The 21,323-nt window shown below is 42.0% G+C and overlaps 1 protein-coding gene across 1 annotated transcript in view; it reads right to left on the minus strand.

Annotated features, from left to right (window-relative positions):
• Window positions 1-21,323, minus strand: part of C15H1orf21 (chromosome 15 C1orf21 homolog) — a 238,433-nt gene that overhangs the window by 151,988 nt on the left and 65,122 nt on the right. Inside the window, exon 2 of the mRNA XM_058701149.1 lies at window positions 4,360-4,579. Within this exon, the coding sequence (XP_058557132.1) occupies window positions 4,360-4,453 (94 nt within the window). The 5' untranslated portion in view covers window positions 4,454-4,579. The remainder of the gene's footprint in view (window positions 1-4,359; window positions 4,580-21,323) is intronic.

Here is a 21,323-nt window from a genome sequence, read left to right on the forward strand (position 1 = left end):
CCTAAATAGCCAAAACATTATGGAGACCAAACTGCGTCATAAAAATGGAAACTACCATTTGTAAAAATACTCTGTTTATCAATGCTCCCCAGCATGTCCTTAGAAGCTATGAAATTAAATTCACACCTTTAGGAAAAGGATTGAAGGTGTGTGTGTATACACACTCAGAGACATACTTCAGAGCCATCCCCAAATATTCCATCCTTCACAGACGTTGTCAACTCTTCAACAACAAGCAGTAATAACATTTTTTTAAAACATTTAAAAACGGCTTCTAAAAAGTGAGTGAGGCGACTTTATTCAGTGAAAAACAGAGCAGTGATTTAGAAAGCAGATTATAACGGTCTAGGTTGGAATATAACCCAGTCATGGGGTTCTCACTGCCCCTCTCAGTGGCTGAGGTAACTAGTCTCAAAAGATGGCTCCCACCAATTCCTCCCGTCCCAGAGGTGCAGGCTCAATACATGGAGACGTCCAGCTCTCTCGACTCTGGGCTGGTTTTGTGACTTGCTTTAATCAACAGAATGAGGCAAAAGTGACTTCTTGGACTTTTGAGCCTAGGTCTTCATTGGCCTGACAGCTTCTACTTCCTCTCTTAGAAACCAGCCACCATGTGAAAAGTTTGACTTCCTAGCTGGAAAGAGAGGCTAGAAGCCCTCTTGGTCATCTGAGCCCAGCTGAGCTCCCAGCTAAATGCAGCTACCTGGTTGAGCCCAGGCACCCTACAGAATTGCGAAAAGTAATAAATCGGTGCTTATTTCAGGCTGCTAAGTGTGGCGTTCTTTCTTAGGAGGCAATGAGTTACAAACAGTGGGTGACAAAGATATCAAATGGTTAAAAGTGAGCCAGATCTGCTTTTCACCTGTGACTATCTGTGATCATATTGGGATTTTGTACACTCACTCTGCCTGCAAACTAAAATTTACGTGGAGAAACACAGATAGGACCTCCTCTTGTCATAGACAAACTCAAGCATTCAGTTGCATCTGGGATACAGGCACTGAGGTTCACACTGCACTCTGACAATTCTAGAGCCCCGCGGGACTAGCCAAATCTATCTCCCTTGACCGGTTCAAGAAGCTCTCTCCCTCCTTGTTCTGCTTTATCTAACATCATGCCACAAACCCACAAATGTTAACGCTGGAGAGTAACGAGATGATGAATGCCTAAGTGGATGAAACTTCAGTATGAGTACCAGGAGGATGACAAAAAAACTAGCAGAGGTCTTGAACGCACTTTATGACATGGACTGCATGGAGCCACAAACATAACAATGACTGTGCCGGCTTGGGGTGGACTGAATTGTTAGCTCTAATTTTTTAAAATAACCTTTTATTTATTTATATTTATTTATTTATTCTTCGAGAGAGAGAGCACACGTGCAAGTGGGTGAGGGGTAAACAGAGAGGGAGAGCATCTTAAGCAGAGCGTGGAGCTCGATGTGGGGCAAGATCATGACCTGAGGAGAAATCCAGAGTTGGACGCTTAACCAACGGAGCCACACAGGCACCCCATGTTAGCCCCAATTCTTGACCTTCTCTGTATCCACATCCTTGTCACTAATGCACTGTGGTCAGATATATTTCTCTGCCTCTTGTCTTTGAGCCTGTTCCTGTGCCTTTATTTGGCTACTCAAATGTGGGTGCAAGCGAGGGTGTGCCAGAGATAAGCCCAAGGTTAAGAGGCATCTTGTGTACTGCTTGCACTTACACCCTCTGCGAAAGAGAGCATGTCCGCCCCTCCTCACGCAGCCCGCTGGTCCCAGGAGGAAGATGAGAAAGACGTGCAGCAGAGCCACTCCAGCTGACTCACCAGCTCGTGATCAAGAAAGACATGCTCATTGTTGAATACCACTGAGATCTTGAGGTTGTCCAATACCCAGCGATAGGTGACTAATACAAGGTTCCTTTATTAGATGCCAACATTTGCCAAACGCACATGTAATTTAGAAAAACAAAGCCTCCTCGCCTATAAAAGCTGAAACTAAATCACCAACTGGATGGTAAGTGGTCTCACTGCCAGGCTGTATAGAAGTACAATATATCAGATATCACTGGTTTTTGCTCTTAGTTTATCCTTCCAAAGATTGTAATTTGGTATTCAAGTTTCTCTATAATTTAACCCTAACTTAAGTTTTCTAGTCAATTCTCTCACTTAAATTTTATATTCCATTCAAACTGGATTATTTATAATTCTTGAGTAAGTCTCACATTACCTCTAACCTTTCCTCATCCAGTACCTTCTGGTACCCTTCATCTGACAGGCTTAGATTCTTCTGGTCCTTTAAGGCCAGGTTCAGATGTCACCTCTATAAGAAATCTGCTCTGATCCCACCTTTTAAGGCAGTCTCTCCATGCCCCTGACTCTCATCACAATGTATGTTTTCCTTTTCTGGTATTTGCCTTATTCTGCCTCAAAACATTTTCCTCATCCTCTTAGAAAGTCCTAGAAAGGACTTTCTAGGAGGTTTATGTCTTACCCAGCCCTGAATCCTCCAGGGCAGTTAGCAAAAGGTCTTGGCCCATAGTGTGCAGGCCAGTCAATACGTTTTCGCACTGAAGAATGAGTGGCTGATGGGATGCAGCAAGGCAAGTGGGAACAACATTGAGAAAGCAACAGGGACTCTGGCATAGAGACACCTGAGTCTACGGCTTCGTAGCTGGGCATTTAGGGACCAGTTAGTCTCTCTGTCTTTCAACTTCCAAACATGTAAGATCGGGATGACACGTCTTTCATAGCATAGAACTGTTGTGAAAATTCACCATGAAAATGAATTTAAATACTTCTGCATATTTGACATATGGTGGCTGTTCCATTATGGTAGCTCTTATTACAAAAACGATAACGACACAGAATATCATCTAGAAGTTAGTTCGAATAAATCCTTGACACTAGATTATGTTCTCTCATTATTTTTAAGTTTACTTATTTATTTTGAGGAAGGGAGGGGGCAGAGAGTGAGAGAGAGAATCCCGAGCAGGCTCCGAACTGTCAGCGCAGAGCCCAACATGGCGCTCGAACCCACAAACCATGATCACGACCCCAGCTGAAGTCAGATGCTTAACCGACTGAGACACCAGGCGCCCCCACCATTCAAAATTTTACAGGCAGTCACCACTAGAAGTAAATCTGTTCCAGGCAACAAATACATTTCCTTAAAATGACACAAAACAAAATCCTCCTCCCCTACATACTAGTCCACTTTCAGCAGAGCATTAGTCTTCCCACAGCACACCAATTCTTCACCAGGGACCCACACGACCACTACAATGGACCAAAATTGGCAGAATTACATGACAGTGACCGGACAGTGCCCTTCAGTTGTTTGTATGAAAACACGATTTCAGCGAGGTTCTTTACTGAACGAGAGAGGAAGAGGCACTCGTTCAGAGGACTGCCATGAACGTGTCCGGGAGCGGGTTATCATTGTTGAAGTGATTCAGCAGAACTGCTTCACCTGCCTCACTCACTGGGGTTTTGTACTAAGCTACAGCCATGTGGCATCGGAACCACAGCTGACTGTCCAAGGAACAAACTCATGTCTAGGCAAACTCGGACGCCTGTAGGTGGCCCGGTAGGTGACGTTAATGCGTGAACGGGGACTTGACCTGCGTTCAAGAGCAGGCTCAACAGTTCCCTGGAGGCCACAGCCTGACTGAAGGGGCAACTGGTACCTCACCCCACTGTTGCTTCAGCCGGTATAGCGAGATTTTCTGAAGAAATTTGGGATTTTACGTGAAACATCCTGATTTTTTAAATGCTGCCTCGCTTTTTACTTTATAATTCTCTGGGAGCCAAAGAAAACATACTTGCAAGCCAGACGTGGCCATGAGTTGGCAGGCTGTAATCTTTGCACTGGATATTCTAAAGTCACTTTGCATCGTCAAAGGTTAAAAGACGATTATTACGTTCATTGTGTTTGTATTTTTTTAATCTGAAAATTTATAATTCACATAAAAAGTAACTATTAGGCCTAAAAAATACCTCATTCTCTTATGCATAAATCCTCACTCACTCTACTTTTGGACCTCTGTGTTTTCGGTCATACAGTGCTCTCTACCTGGACGCCCTGTGGCTGGTGTGCCATGTACCTATTTAAGTCCTATGGGTTATTTAAAACTTGATTTCAATGCTAGCTTCTGTATAAAATCTCCATAATCGTCCTCAAAATCCTGTATATATAAGTTATTATGAAAATTGCGCCATGTAAAAGATGTGCGTTGATTTCTAGCCATATCTCATCAGCCCTTTACCCGCAGCCCCCAAAAGATGCAACACCAATAACGCTACAAATATTCACTCCTGAGAAAGTGAAAGGCCTGGGTCACCGGGTCAAGAGCGAAGTTCAATGGCACTCACCGCCAAACACATCTCCGTTCTGGTAGTTCTTCCCTTTCTGGGCTTCCTCTTCATTTTGAACAGTGGCAACATGCTTGGCGGAGGCACAGCCCATAGTCTCATTCGGTCAGCTTCAGCCGGGCTGAACTGCAAATCATCTCTACAGACACGGGGACATTTTTTTTTTCTTTAAACACAAAGAAAATCCACCTTCCTGCTGAGTCGGTCAGGACGTGCGCACCTGGGAGAACAGAAAGCTAGATCAGAATGAGTGAAAACAAAACCTCTGTGTGATCAGCAAAGCACTAGGATTCCTGCAAGAGCCCGCTGCACTGGGGGGTGGGGGATTGGGGGACGGACAATTGTGCTGAAGAAGGAAATGCAATAGGGCCTGTTCTCATCTGATTCTCACTCAGAAAGCAAGACCAGAAGGCACGCCCCCTGCACAACACATGGCTGAACTTTTTGAGGAGATAATAAAAAATGTGTGTTTGTTTATTCAAATAAATATTTGAGCACTACTACCTGCCACACAGAAAGTGCACGTATGTTTGCTAATGTTCTGGAATCTCAAAAACCTCCAGAGTGAGGAAAGCACAGACAGCCATGAGATCTACCCAGTTCAGGAAACTGGGAAAAATTCTCCATCTTCCCCCTCCTGCCTTGCAAGCCAGCTCTTCTCAGATGCTCTATTCCCTCCCCCCCCCCCCCCCCCCCAGGAGCAAATGGCCTTCCTCCTCAGGCTAATTTATACATTTTTGGTGGGTTCTGTAAGGAATTCTATATTTTATTTTACCTGAGGTGACAGTGTTTTGGAAGATAAAGGAAGAAGATGGGGGCAAGGATTTAAACTTACTTTTCTCTATTTTCTGCTTAGCTAGCAGAATGCTTTAAGGATTGACCAGATGTAGGAAGATCAAGAGAAGAAAACAAAGCAATTGCCCACCTCCTATCAGAGCCTCTGTGCTTCTACTGGACCACTCATAAAGACTGAAAGAGAATTTATGGATAAACCACAATAGAGATGGTCCTCTAGTTAACTTCAGTAAATATACCTTCCCTGCCCCACCCAAGGTCACTGCCCAGATTCTCAAGGGTTTGCTCTGTCTTTATTTTTCACCATCCTTTTCAAGCCATTCCAGAGACGACTTACTCCAGTCTCATGGAGGTCTCCTTTGAACATCTGCCCATTCCTTCATCTCCATCCATCCCACTGTAGGACAGGCCCTTACCTCCTCACACCCAAGCAGAGCAGAAGAATCGTGGAGCCATGCACTTGACCTGCACTGGCACCCGTGTCTCCCTGCCCACCTCTCCCCTTCATGAACAACTGGTGTTCCTCAGCCTCAGGAGCAGTGGGTACGGAAACTGAAATGCAGCTACAGGCTTTCTCTTCCAACAAGACTGCTGCCCCTAAGCCTCCTTCCTAGAGCTCTAAGGACACCCACGGACACAGAAATCTAATCATTTAAGCCATAACATCTCAGCAAAGGAAAATGTTCAAATTAACCGAACGCTGAAAGGTAATTCCAAATCAATTTCATAAACAAGCTTAGATATAAAAGTAAGGATCTTAAATGAAGGCAAGCAAATGCAAAATGCAATACTGGCTCTATGGCTGTAATACTAGTCATATACTTTGTATAGTTCTTCATAGTATTTTCTAGCACTGGTTCCGTCAAATCATTAACAGGAAGTATAGGGTTAGTAAAGTTTTACCAAAAAGGAAGATTATTTTTCCCTAGATCGTTAATGTTTGTAGTTTCTCTACACAGGTAACCTCTTGTTAGCACATTTTCATATTTTTAAGGCTATATGGAGCACACACACACACACAACACACTTAGCAGTAATGCCATTAAAGCTACAGTATTTTGATGTTTTTCTTAACAGTAGTTTAATTTGCTGGTCTATTCATACTAGTCTATATAGCTCAGGGGCCTGATGGGGGAAGTGCACATGGGAGAGGCATTTTTTTAAAAAACTTACACAATATAGTGTAGTAAGTTCCATGATAGAGGTTTCACAGGAATCTATGGCAATGCAGAATTTAAAAAACAAACATTAAATTATGACTGGGTAAAGGCAGGAATTAAAAGAGGAAGTAGTATTTTGTAGAGACTTAAAAGTTTGGTACAAATCTGCAAGGCTGAAAGGACAGTAGCATCATCTTGCTATAAAGAACCGCCAGAGGGAAGACACTAGAACGTGGAAGAGCGCAGCATGCGTGTGCGCATGACAGTGCGTCTGTGCGTGAGAGTGCGCGTGCACCTGCGCGCGCCTGCAAGAGTCGATACTAACCCTTGTCTCGCGGGACAAAGTGGGAGCAGGGCAGGGAAGGGGACTGAACTGCTGATGCTTTGTGAAGGGGCTGGAGGAGGCCCTGCTGACTTTATCCTACTTGAAGATAAGGAAGTCTCTCTGGTGCAAATCTGAGCGCACTGAGAGGTATTACATTAGGAGCGCAGAAATCCATTCTGTCAACCTACCATAGTTTTTGAAGAAACATCACTGAAATATGAGACAAGAAGAACAGGAGATGGGATTCAGTTCCAAAGGCAGAAGAAGGAACATTCCTCTCCAGCCAAGGGGCTGCTGCTGCTGCTATGTGCTCCCGCCAGCACTTTCTCCTTGATTCCCACCTCCAGCATCACCATGTAACAGGTGTGGCCTCCCAGCACGAATTCCTTACTTTTTAAAAAGGAATGTGGGGAAACAAGCTCACAGGTACACAGGAGAGCAAATTGAAGTGAGAGGGGAAACCTCCCATCACCTCCCTGTCGGCTGCCACCTCTTCAAAGCAATGTAAAACCAGAAGGAAAGTAGGAAACTCTAACAACAATCCCCCAAGGACAGTGGTGATCCAGAGGCAACTTAATCGTCCTCTCTGGGAGTCCCTCTCGCTTTTCTTCTTCCTCGCTCCACATTCATGTTTACAGCCTCGTATGCTATCCAAGAAGTTAATGTAAGAATATAAGATGTGAATTTTCCTTTGCTACCCACTGAAAAGCATTGTGTGGTGTTTCTTCTGTGTTTTAAAGGCTGTGTTTATATCAGAAAGTCTTATCTAAATTTAAAAAGTGGAAATCACATGAAAATCAAAAAAACTGCAAAAGGCTTACAAAAATAAAACACGTAAGAATAACTTTTAGAAGGACTTCTCTGTTATCCAGGCATGGGAGTAAGGAACATGTTAATAAGCAGATTAGACATGATTTACATCCAATTCGAGTGATGAATCAGGAAGCTTCCATTTAATTATATATTTTAAATTTTTAAATGTTTATTTATTTATTTTGAGAGAGAGTGGGCATGCAGGTGGGGGGGGGGGGGTCGGGGGAGGGTGTGGGGGAGAAGGGCAGAGAGAGGAGAGAATCCCAGGCAGGCTCCCCGTTCAGCGCAGAGCCTGACACAGGGCTCAATGTTGGGCTCGATTCCATGACCATGAGATCATGACCTGAGCCAAAATCAAGAATCGATGCTTAACCAACTGAGCCACCTTGGCACTCCTTTATTATATTTTTAAAAAGGCGCTGTTGCTCAAGAGGAGTTCTCTCCAAATTGTAAGTAAGTAGAGATTTTGTTTTTGAAACATAGGCACTCTGTATTTTACAGCAGTAATTTGATGAGTGGTGTTTTCAAGTTTTACAACTTTGTCAAAAACATATTTTAGTATTTTGCCCATTTTGAAGGCTAGAATTATGAAGTCACCTGAGAGGCAGAAGGTCTGTAATTCATAAAGTTAACCATGGATCAGTGGGGAAAGCTTTTTACTATGTCATCTGGATCCTGCACAGAGACAATGGCCCAATCATTCGTTCATTTAATCAACAGATATTTATTGAAAACTGCTACGTGTTTAGAGATGAACAAGATACAGCGTTCCTCCCTATCCCCATAGGAAGATGAACATTTGGAGAAAAGAATGACCAGTTTCACAGTGGTGCTGATAGAGCCGCTGCAGGTTAAATATAGAGAGGTGAATTCACCCCGTAGGCACCTGATTCAGCCTCGAGAGAGGGAATGGCAAGAGAGGTCAGGCTTGAGGCCAGTTGAAAAATCATCATTAAGACACCCCCAAACTGCATCTCTTTTCATAGCCTGATGTAATGTCAAGGTTTCATTTCTACTAAAAACTCTCTCACTTTGACCTCATTCCAACTGAGCCCTCAAGCTGAGCAGATCCTCAGAAATGTACCCCTAGAGTCTGCCACAATCATCTGCTCCCAAACACCTCCCTCTGTTTGGTAGTATCCTTCACAGAATCCTTAGTTTTTTTTGTTTTTGTTTTTGTTTTTGTTTTTTTGCTTCCATTTTTCCATTGGCTTTGCTCGGCTTTTCTCTGCCAACCTCCACACCTTCTGTCCACTCCCCTTCCTGAAACCACACCACTTAGCGAGGTAAGTCTGAGGGTGCAAATGAACATGCAGAGACCACAAAGCCGGACAGAGCAGCCTCGTCTCCACATATTGTTATTAACAGCATGCTATTTCTGAAGTCAGGTCACAGTGCGAGAATTAACCTGAAGTATCTCTTTGATGTCTGATAGAATCTTCTAATAATACCAAGCCCAGTAAGGATGGTTTTAAAAACTAAATAATCTATATCATCAGGCACCTCTAAAAACATGGGATCCAATTAATTGTCCATGGCTTTGTGCAAAAGTCTCCCCAAATGGTTGTATGGTACATTACCCTGCACCATGAAATTAGAAGTTGTAATCCCTATTCACAGCACTATGAGCCAACTGAATTTGGGACCATCTTTATAGGGTATTTTTCCTGCTTTTGATAAATAAAATACATTAGCAAATTTGAAAATCCATTAAAGTATTTTTAAAAAGGACTAAAATAGGACACCTGGGTGACTCAGTGGTTGAGCGTCCGACTTTGGCTCAGGTCATGATCTCATGGTTTGTGAGTTCGAGCCCCACATTGTGCTTACTGCTGTAAGCGCAGATCCTCTGTCCCCCTTTCTCTCTGCCCCTCCCCGCCATGCACACATGCATGCTCTCTCTCCCTCAAAAATATATAAACTAAAAAAAAAAGGAAATAAGACGGACTATAATATTTGTAACCATGCTTGTTTATGCCTCTTTACGGTAATGCTGTTGTACTTACTTTTAGAGTATTACTTACTAGTGTACTATCCCTAGGGTATTGCTGTTTGAGAACAGCCCACATTGTAACATGAGAAAGTTCTTTTCTATACACAATAAGTCCATTATCTTTCTATTAATACATATCACATACATGTGATACATTTGTCTTTTTATAAGATTATGGATTATGATGGCTTTTTTTTAATGCCTGTGATTTCTCTTTATTTTTTGTTTTCAGCCTTATTAAGATATAATTGCCAAGACTGCAATGTACTGGGGCACCTGGGTGGCTCAGTTGGTTAAGTGCCAATTCTTGAGTTCGGCTCAGGTCATGATCTCACAGTTTGTGGGTTCGAGCTCCACATCGGGCTCCATGCTGATGGTGCAGAGCCTGCTTGGGATTCTGCCTCCCTCTCTCCTTGCCCCTCCCTTGCTCTCTCTCTCTCTCTCTCTCTCAAAATAAATAAACATTAATTTTTTTTTTTAATTTTAAAGAAAATAAAAAGACTTCAATACACTGAGTGCTCAAGCTCCATAAAGATGATCTGATAGATGTACACATTGTGAAAAAGTTCCCACCATCAAGTTAATTCACACATCTAGCACCTCATATTCACCCTTTTTCTTTCTTTGTTTTCTTTCTTTCTTTCTTTCTTTCTTTCTCTCTCTCTCTCTCTCTCTCTCTCTCTCTCTCTCTCTCTTTTTGATAAGAACACTTAAGTTCTACTCTCTCGGCAACTTGCAATTATATAATACAGTATTATCAACTACAGTCACCACATTATACATTCGATTCTCAGACCTTAACACCTTATAACTAAAAGTTTGTATCCTTCTACCAACTTCTGCTTATTTCTCCCACCCCTCAGTCCTTGGCAATCACCATTACACTGTTTCTGAGTTTGACTTATTTCACTTTTAGATTGCACATATAAGTGTTACCATGCAGTATTTGTCTCTCTCTTACTTCACTTAGCATAATGCCCTTTAGTTCATCCATGGTGTTGCAAATGGCAGGATTTCCTTCTTTTTTTAAGGCTGATATTCCAGTGTGGGTGTGCACTGGTGTGTATCACATTTTCTTGATCCGTTCACCCACTGATGGACACTTTTTTCTTACCTTGACTATTGTGAGTAATGCTGCAATGAACATGGGAGTGCAGACATCTATTTAAGATAGTGATTTGGGGGGTGCTTGGGTGGCTCTGTCAGTTAAGCATCCAACTCTTGATTTTGGCTCAGGTCATGAGCTCATGGTTCATGAATTTGAGCCCTGCATCAGGCTCTCTGCAGAGCCTGCTTGGGATTCTCTCTCTCTCTCTCTCTCTCTCTCTTTCTGCCCCTCCCCTGCTCTCTCTTTCTCAAAATAAATAAATAATAATTAAAAAAAAGATAGTGATTTTGTTCCCTTAGAATATCTACCCAGAAGTGAGTTGCTGATGGCTTTTCTCTTTACCTTAAATTTTTAAACTGGACGTACAGTTTCATCAGAAAACCTACTCATAAAATTGGGAAGGAAAAAAAATACACAAATTCAGTTTTGAGAAAAAACAAAAAGATATCTGACCTTTTTCCAAAAGAGGAAAAACACGGAAACATATTTCTATTGACATAATATTATGGATGAATTCACTTTCCATCAATTAGATACAGACTTTTTCATTTTGGATGAAAAAGCCAAAAATACTGTAGGCCGTTTCCTTGTCAAGAAAGACACCTCTAAAAAAATGAATTAAAAGTGATAAGCTCCATAAAGAAATCCTAGGCCAGAAAGAACATGAATGCACCACATGCAGTTTGGAGGACTGGAGAGAAATAAAATTCTGATTGAAATGGGTATATAGAGAGCTATGAAGTCAGCAGTTAGGAAAAGGATATAGCCACATTATTAATAGATCAGGAGCAAAGTGTCCCCTTTTTTACTCTGATTAAAAAAGGGAAATCAAGACAAGGCAACATCTAAAAACTCCTTTCTTTTATTGAAGAAAGAACCGACATCTAAGCTCCATAAAGAAAAAAATATATATATAAATAACTAATCAGTCTGTTTGCCCATCTGCTCTGCTTTGCTATAATGAGTGTTAATACAGCAAGCCACTGTGGTGGGGCGGGGGGGCGGGAGAGAAAGACAGCCTAAAAGTGATTTCTAATCTTGAAGCTTTGGTATCCTTGGGCTTCTGTTAACACCATTCCATATTTCATTGTGAATGTTAAAAATAATACATAAAGAGATGTCACATTTGACATGAGGATAATCTGGGAAAGTCAAATCTTCTTGTTACCAGCAACTGCAGGCATCACAGAAAATACTCATTCCTTGCCTCACACTCATTTGGTGGCATGACAATCAAAAATGTGCTATTAACTTCAAAGAAACAGGAATTCTGGCATCTGCTTGCTTTATGGGAAAACTCTCACTTCCGCAAATGATAACTGCAGACAGGTATCTCTCAGAAACGTAACGATAATGAGTCCCGTGCAAGACGACACAGTTCTGCAGGGTTTCGGTGGCGAGGCGTGGGGATGAGGAGACACGGAGGCATGAGCACTGCAGGGGAGTGAGAATCCCAGCGCTGGTCTCAGTCATCGCACACAGGCCTGCCTCACTACCAAGGCTGGCTGGGCTTCATCTCTCTGAGCTCTCTCCTTGATTCTATGATCTACCCGTTCGGAACATATGTCCAAGGGATGCCAAGGATGAAATTACCACTTACAAAAAGCCCATTCTCTTTTTTACCTAGATTCAACTTATTTACAAACTTTGTTTTCAACACTTACCTAGCTAGGATATCCTAGCAAGTCTGAAAGCTCCCAAATTTTGAGAAGCCCTATGAAGTCTATGGATTATTACCAACGATGTTTTGGCCTGAGGGTGTGGATTTCAATTGTGTATAAAGTGGGAAAAAAGGAACAGAGCTTAGCTCTCTTTCCTCTTCTCTATCCTGCCATTAATAAACAAAAATAAATCTTAAAACTATTTCCTGTAGGGAGCAGGTTAGAAAAGCTTGTAGAGTAATTGTTCTTCAGCTAAGGATTCAAGAGTTTGATGCCTTTATCCTACACCTGAAAACTCCACACTTGTGTCACTGGTACCTGTTCATGCAGTTCATGATGGCTGACACTTTCTGGGAAGCAAGAGAGGAAAACAGCAGATCCTGATTAAAGTCACCCACCCACACCAGGGTGAACCCATGCAGAATTATGCTGTTTCTAGATTTCCTCCTCAGTGATCAAGGTCAATGGCAGCTATTCCAGAACTTGCAGTTCTCTTTCTTCCATTTCCAAGACTGAGAATACCAAGGGTATGTGCAGGAAGTGTCAACCTGTATCAGTAGGGAAACTTCTGTACCATGCCACCCATGACTGGGATCGTGACAACTGTGTTGCTGGTTCACCATGTCACTTGGGCCAAATCTGTATGATTTCCTGTCAGTATTCTAAGAATAACAATAGCAGATCCCTCTTTTTTTTTTGCGGTGTGTGTGGGGGGGATTGTTTTGGAAATCTAGGTAGATAATGAAATGCTTACAAAAGCATTCATAAATGAAAGGTAATATTCTTCTATGCCAGGTGCAGGACATTATCTTTCAGGAGCATTGGGTAGAATTGGTTTATCCAGAGGGTTCCCATAGGTGGCCCCAGAAAATGAGAGAAAACAGATGGTAAAGGAAAGATGAAAAAGCAAGAAAAAACTAGAAAGTGGAAGTAGAATAAGTTCAAATTGCTAAAGAAGCACAATTTGATTTTATTCTAAGTCAGTAAGTCATGATCCTTCCTGAATGGTCAGTGAAGAACATGCTGGGTGATCTGCATGTTGAAATATATTGTGAAGAACAGATAGGATTCCTGCCCTTGAAGGGCTAGCATTCAAGGAGGGCTAACCCATCATAAACATAATATGTAAAGTAAAATAAAATTCCAATACCTAATGTACACTGCAGGAAAAGGAAGGATCGGACATGTTCTTGAAAGTCATAAGACATTTCAATCTAATTAAATTCGAGCTTGTCTCAGCTTTATTTTATGCAACAAGAGACATAGGAACGTCAGTATAATGTGCTACTCTTAGCAGACCCTCGGTAAGCATTTACCGATGACAGTATAACAGATGTCATGCCAGTTTTGAGCTGTTGATCCTTTTTAACACCATACACTACAATAGAACTGCAGCTGGATTAATCCCCCAGAAATCTGAATGCTACTCTCATGGTGCCGAGGGGGCAAGAGTTGAATGCCACTGATCCTTGTCCGATGTGCGCAATGGAAAAGCACGTATGATGTTTTCCTCACTGAATACAAAGCCTCAACTTTCGCACAAGACTAGCATGTTCCTCATTTTTTATTCAATACGATTTCTAAACTTAATGCTGACACAACATATCTGAGACTTAAGCTGATTACTAGGGTGGATAAAATAAAATAGGACCAATCGACACAAAAGATATGAATTATCTAATCATTAGGAGCAAATACAAGAATTGTTTAAAAACAAAAAGGCCTGCTTATATTTTCTTTGAGCACTTTGGTACTAATATTTGAGTAAGAATATACTTAGTATCTTCAGAATTATAAATAGTTTTAACAAAGTCGTTTGGTAACACTGTGAAACGTGCTAAATACTAGAAGTTGAAAATAGTGTTTGCCTCAAAATCTAAACATACATCCCTTTTCCCTCTTAAAATAGCCTCTTTTCCCTTTTTTTCCCCCCTCTCTGCTAAAATATATGAAATCATCCCTGAGAAACAGGTGCAAACTCTGGCCTAAGATCTCGCACTCCCTGCGCTCGGTCTCCAGCCAGAGTATCCCAGGTTTGAGAAGTCAGCAGTGACCCAGTGATTAAGGAAACCCACCACTCTCCAACTAGCAGAGAGCTGCTGACTGAAATAAGCATCCCCAAGGGAAAGCTGTGGCTACCTGAAGTTCTGCCTTCTAGAACCTTCCAGTTCCATCCAGAACAGCTCAAGATTTGAAAGTGCCCTGAAAACTTAGAGGAAACAAACAAATAAAACTTGTCTATTGGTGAAGGACTTAGTCTCTCTCTCTCTTTCTCATGCATGTGTGCGTGAGTACACACACACACACACACACACACACACACACACCCCTACCTACCACAAAAGTAGAGATGCAAAGACTACACCCAATATTTTGTGATTTTGTAAGGGAAAGGAATTGTGTGGCTTTGGGCAAGTTATTTACTTCACAGTAGCTTAGGTGCTCATTTATAAGATGGAGTAAGAGTCCCTGAACTTTGAGAGAAGTAGGTGAGATAACATACTAAAGTGCTTAGGACAGCACCTGATAATTAGTAAGCAATCAATATGTGATTGTTATTGTCATTATCGTTACTATCATCATTATTATTTAATGGAATGGTGATGAAGCTTGAGAAGAAAGGGGCAGAGGCAAAAGAGACTAGAAAGGAGACACGGGAAGAGATGAAAGGTTAACTGTGATAACTTGATAGTTCTTAGGAACTGCACCAAAGATAAGCAGGCAAACACAAGAAACACAGAACCAAGAGACAACAGTTCTGTATCAGGAGAAGCTTGCGGTCCCTGTGCAGCACCTGCAGAGGGAGCCCTAAGCAGCGCCCGTGTTTCTGCAGTGGTGGAGGTGGGGAGGACAGCTTCTTTGGGGCACATCCCAGGACTCTGAAGGCCAAGGCTGCTGTGTGCAGACAAACTGAAGGTCAGTGAGCTCTCCCAAGCTTTGCCACACCCTTGATGAGTGTGCAGCTCTCATCTTGCTGTTATGTGTTTATGTGTCTATCTCCTTCACCAGGCAGGATTTATGAGGTCATGACCACGTCCTAATTATTCCTCTCTATATTCCCTCTGGCGCGGATCCCATACACAGTAGGTGTGCAATGAATTCTCTTAGAAACCTTTTTTCACAGAGATGTCCAAGGCTTTTAAGGCAGGGAGTTCTGCTAAGCCCCAGGCCCTAGGTCATCTGCATGGACGGTAACTTTCTTTAGTACATCACAAGAACAACAGTTAAAGATATTCATCTGAGCCACCACAGATGATTAAAAATTATGTTAGTACATACTTCCTAAGAAAGACAGGAAGGGAGTAATCTCAATATTATACTGGTATGATGGAATTTTGAAAGCTTTTGGCACTTGTATGGTTGGTCCTAATCTGCCTTGGAAAACTATGCTATTTATTTATTTCAACATTTTTTGGGATCTTGTTTAGTTCTCAACATTCCACTAAGGACAAGAGATTCCAAAATGGGTAAGTCAGCCAGTCCTTGACATGCATTTTCTGACTTTCAGTTAAATCTAGAGATGTTTAACAGTGATTCTAAAATTCATCCATCGGAAAAAATCAAGGTGTTTTTGTTTTTGCTGAGACTTAAATCTTTGATTAACTTTCCAGGACAAAGAACTATTTAAGAATGGTGTCCTTACAAGGCCAAAAATGTGAAATTCTGAATATCATTTTCAGGTGGCATAAATCAATGCCCCCTCACCCTACTGAGTTTAAAAGGGCGGGGGGCACATCAGTTCTCATACTGCTCTCAAGCAATACACAAGACTTCTGGGAGCTTCGATTTTGTAGAGCTCAGCCAAAAACACATTCTGTGCAATTATCTTCTTAAAGAAAGAAAACAAAAAGTTGGAAGCTGAAACAAAAGACCCAACTGACAAAGCAAAGTCAGTTGAGTAATGGCCACTTCTTTCTAATGTACCAGGAGAGGCTCCCTCCTGCCCCTCATGAGTTCACACAGGACTCTACAATGCATGGTCTTCCCTCAGTAGCCACTACCATTTCTGTGACGTGTAGTAGCGAAATGTAAAAGGGAGGGCAAGAAGCTCCTCCCTGGCTTTGATGCCCACCTTCAGCCACTGAAAAGCTAGTAAAGAACAGACAGGGTTATAGGCTATGAGCTATTATGACCTCGTAAATGTTACCAAAATTTGCAGTCTACTCTGTAATAATTATTTTAAATCAGCCCAGTGTTCCCCATTTGAAGTAGCATAATTGATGAACATGGTGTTCTTTCCTACTTGTCCAGCAAAATGTATTTAGAGCAAGAGACCAGAGCGACATATTCAATAGGACTGGAAAGAGAGGGCAGGAGCAACAGCACTGGGACCCACAAACAGAAGACCACAGTTGAGCAAAAAGACATGTCAGCCAGTCCTCGGCATCAACACTCTCCAACAGATCCACATTCAGTTCCAGTCTGACACATGCAAGTTTCAAGTCTTCATCTGGATAAAGAACTAAATACATGGCTTCGTGATAAACCATTTTATTGGAGAAAGGAAGAGCAGAAGTAGGTTACATATAGGATTTGACCACATCATATTCTAACAAGGCCTCTGTCCAGCTGTCATCTCTGTGGGACCTCCACAATGGGTGGATAGGCTGAGGTGGTTGTGGTCCTGCATATGACAAAGGCACATTTGGCAAGCTGCTTAGTATTCCTGTATCTGGAAGGATTGCCACCCTATTATCACCTCTATTACATCACTGCCATGACCACCATAGATAGGGTACTACAAAAATAAAAAGACATTTTCCTTAAAAAAAATTTTTTTTAATGTTTATTTATTTTTGAGAGAGAAAGAGAGAGACAGAGACAGAGTGCAAGCAGGGGAGGGGCAGAGAGAGAGGGAGACACAGAATGGGAAGCAGGCTCCACGTTCTGAGCTGTCAGCACAGAGTTCGATGTGGGGCTCAAACTCACATGCCATGAGATCATGACCTGAGCCAAAGTTGGACGCTTAACTGACTGGGCCACCCAGGAGCCCCAAAGACATACATTTTCTAATTCTAAAATCTCCCTGAAAACTTTAAAGAACTATTAGGATCCAAATTAAAATTTGTATTTGTAGATCACTTTTTGGACTTAGCCTTGCCTCTCCCTTATTCATCAGGCCTTTCTAGGCCATGTTTTTTGTTTGGTTTTTGCTTTTTTGAGAAAGAACTCATAAAGCAATGTCCAGTAGACATCAGGTTGGTCCTATTACCAGTTTTAAAAGCATCAGAACATGATTAAAAATTTTAGGAAAAAATTAGACTTCTCATAAATTAGTAATTATCCCATTAATTTTCTACAATAAAGACAAATTAATCTTTGTTTTATGTTTATTTTTTGAGAGAGACAGGGTATGAATGGGGGAGGGGCAGAGAGAGAGGGAGACACAGAATCTGAAGCAGGCTCCAGGCTCCAAGTTGTCAGCACAGAGCCCGACGTGGGGTTCAAACTAACAAACTATGAGATCATGACCTGAGTTCAACCAACTGAGCCACCCAGGCACCCCCAAATTAATCTTTTAAATGCATTGATTCTATCAGGTCCCTCCTCTGTTTCAAAATCCTCCAGAACTCACTAATGCCATGAGGGCAAAGCCCAAGACACCTAGTCTTTCGTGTTAGACATGCCCTCAAGGACCACTGAGGTAAGGTTCCCAGATTTACAAATAAGAAAACTAAAAGAAGAGGGTCCGTCCAATGGGACCCAGACCTCTTGACCCAGGGTCGTCTCTTTCTACTCCTCCAAGGTTACTAGCATCACATCAGGTGGATCTCACAGAACCACTCTTCTCCCTCAATATTCTGCTCACATGCCCAATTCTCTATGTCTCTGCTTCAGCCTTAACTTTTCTAGGAAGAAGCTTCCACACTGTTCCACCTTCCTTCAATTTTCTCTTTCCTAAATCTGACTTGTAGAGCAATGATTTGGTGTTTCTTAGACATCCTTCTCTAAAAAGACACTAAGTGCTTTGGGGGAAGAAAGCATCTCCTGTATTTGTCTCCCACACTAGTGGAGGGGGTGTGAGGTTAGGCAGACAGTAGGAACTCAATAAACCCTTTTCAAAATGGCAAGCAGCAGGCTATCTCTGCCTTCTCACCTCCGTCTGCACCTGCTATTGCCCCTGACTAGAAAGCTCTCCTTCCTCATCTTTACCTAACTTCTGGTTTGCATGAGCTGTCCCTTCCCAAAGGTCCCAGTGTGCCTTCATAGCACCCAGCACAGTGCAGGATATTCTTAATTCCTAATTGCATATCGCTTCCACAGGTCTAGAGTGCACACTCCTTGAGAGACACAGACTGTGTCTTTCACTCCCTAGTGTATTCCCATATTCCCAGCTTCTCACAGTGCTCATTCAAAACATGCACACAATGAAAAAATATAAAATAAATATCTCCAGATAAAAATTTAAACTCCTTCTCATGGAAATCCTTTCCTCCACATCTCCAAACTTGTCTAGCTTTCTATGCGTACCTTGCTCCAGCCAGTCTAGTCTCCGGCTACTAACCCGTGGACCTATTTTCTTGGCTGAACCCTAAATGCCTCTGGTCACAGTCTCATCTCAGATAGAAAGCTCTCCCCATTGGGTGCTTGGGTGGCTCAGTCAGTTAAGCGTCCAACTCCTGGTTTCAGCTCAGGTCATGATCTCACGGTTTGTGAGTTCCAGCCCCACATGGGCTCTGCACTGATAGCGTGGAGACTGCTTAGGATTCTCTCTCTCTCTCTCTCTCTCTCTCTCTCTCTCTCTCTCTCCACCCCTCCCCTGCTCACACACTCTCAAATAAATAAATAAACTTAAAAAAAAAAAAAGGAACCCCTACCCATTAATCTCTGCCTGTTATTAGAATCCTACCTGTCTTTAAAGTGCAGAACAAGTCTTTGCATCTCTAAGAAACCTTGCCCCAGGCCACACAGGTCTTCCCCTTCTCCAAACTCGTCAGCATGCGTGCACAAGACCATTCATCGCCTACCCATGTTGGCACCTGTCCGCAGTAATCTTTCCATCTCAGTCTAACTTGGCCTGCGGGAGGCCCCTCCCTCTGAAGTCACTCAGGAAAGCATCACACACACAGCTTTGAGACATCTCCTATAGTGTTGTTTTACATTGTTAACTTTTGTACATTTTTGTCTTGGCATCCTAATTCATTTTTAACTTTTTGAGGTAAGCCATGCTTTCCATGTCTTTGATCCTGTGCAATTCTTGGCACAAAGTAGGAGATTAATGAATATTTGTTACCTGACATGTTGGCTAGAAAACAAAAGTGTGCAGGATGAGAGAACTATAGGAATTATAAAAAAAAAAACTTTTGCCAAATTTGCAGTTGTACATTTCTGATTATTAGAGGCTGTTTTAAAAGGTCAAATGTTGATAGTATAATTATACCATAATTTTGTAAAATTACTCTCTGGATAAAGGTTATTTTTAAATAGAAACTTCTGTCCATATGATAAAAAATTACAAATAGAGGAGAAAATTCAGTAAAAAAGGAATCAAAAGGGAAAGAAAGAAAAACGTACAGCCAAGACTGCCACCCCCACACGCACCCCAGATCAGGAGCGTTGGCTACAGCATCCACAACTGCATCAACTGACTTTTATTACAGAGTCTAGGTCATGACTGAGTTCACATAATGGCTCTGTAGAGGCTGGCCCAACAACTCCATGAACACGAGCTAAATAAGTCTCCCAATGTTGCAAGGGGCAGAAAGAGGAGGAATCAATCTCTTTCCTAGTTTGCCATAAACATGTCCTTATAATTACTGTTTGATGTACTGTGTCTAACGATTTAGTTTCATTTATTTTATATCTCACCATACTCTCCCCCCAAATATGCGCAGCAGCTGCTTTCGACCATAAATAACAATTTTAGAACACAAATGCTACGTTCAGGGTTCGGTAATTCAGGGTTCAGTAACCTAGCAACAGAATGTCAAGACCCCCTAATCTATACCCTCCACTGCGCAATATCCACATACCTCCAAGACATGGGCCTGCAAACTGCTGTTCAAATCAGGTTTGGCTAATCACAAATCAATACTGGGTGGCACTGGAAGTATCACAAAACACCTCTTGCTGGGCTCCAAAAGCCCAAGTGTCAAGGGATATAAATAGCAAATACACACATTACTAGAGACTAGCGGCCACAAGGTTGCCAATTTGGCCCTGGGAAAATCCAAATTAGCCAGCATCTGGAACCTCTAACAACTAACACCTCACTTGTGTTTTATATACCAAAGGCTGAACACATGTTCTTAGTGGAAATGAATGAATGTGCCCATTTACCAGGAACATTTTGTCAGAGGAAGACAGCAAGAAGTTTTGCTTTAATGAATTAATGAGAGCCGAATCCTCATCTCCAAGACATATTACAGGAAATAAAATGAAGACGCAGTTCTCCTCCCTCTTCTTTAGTTTGGTTTTGTCATCATCTCATACATCTCCTTAATGGACCTGGGTTTCTAGGGGTATTTGCAGCAAAGGATCCCTCATTTCCTAAAAAATATACGTACTTTATTGGTTTCTCTTCCTTACCCAGTACTGAAGGTCATGATATAGGAAAGCAGAATAACAATGTGTTTTTTTAATCAACCATTCTAGCAGTGGCAAAAATAAATGAAATGTGGGAGGCTGTTTATTTGTATGTCAAAGAGAAAGTGAAATTCTCTATAGGGTGACATAATCATTTGTTTTCCCCAATGAAGCAAACAAATCAAATAGGAATAAAACAGGAGCCACCCTTCATCATTCATGGTATAATGAGTTCTTGCTAGATTAACCATTCTCCTTCCTTGTTACACTCACTCCAAAAAACCAGATGTACAATGACATCAGCAAAACAGCCCAAGATCATCAATCCACAAGACAGGAAATGCAGCAGCCAGACTTGCATTCGTTTTAAGTATTAGCTGACTCCTGGCTGATGGCTCTAGCTCACCAATAGGATACATCTTTGGGTAGCAGCCATAATCAGGAGGATTTATCAGTAGCAGTGCCATAGGACAGAGACACAAACTGGCCAGGGCTCTCCAGATCAGGAGGTTGCCTATGCAGTGTGCTTAAGATCAAAAATCTTAGACTCACTGATCCAGTGAGATTCTCTTCCCTCTAACTC

The sequence above is a fragment of the Neofelis nebulosa genome, chromosome 15 (assembly GCF_028018385.1).
Source record: "Neofelis nebulosa isolate mNeoNeb1 chromosome 15, mNeoNeb1.pri, whole genome shotgun sequence".
Classification (NCBI taxonomy): Eukaryota; Metazoa; Chordata; class Mammalia; order Carnivora; family Felidae; genus Neofelis; species Neofelis nebulosa.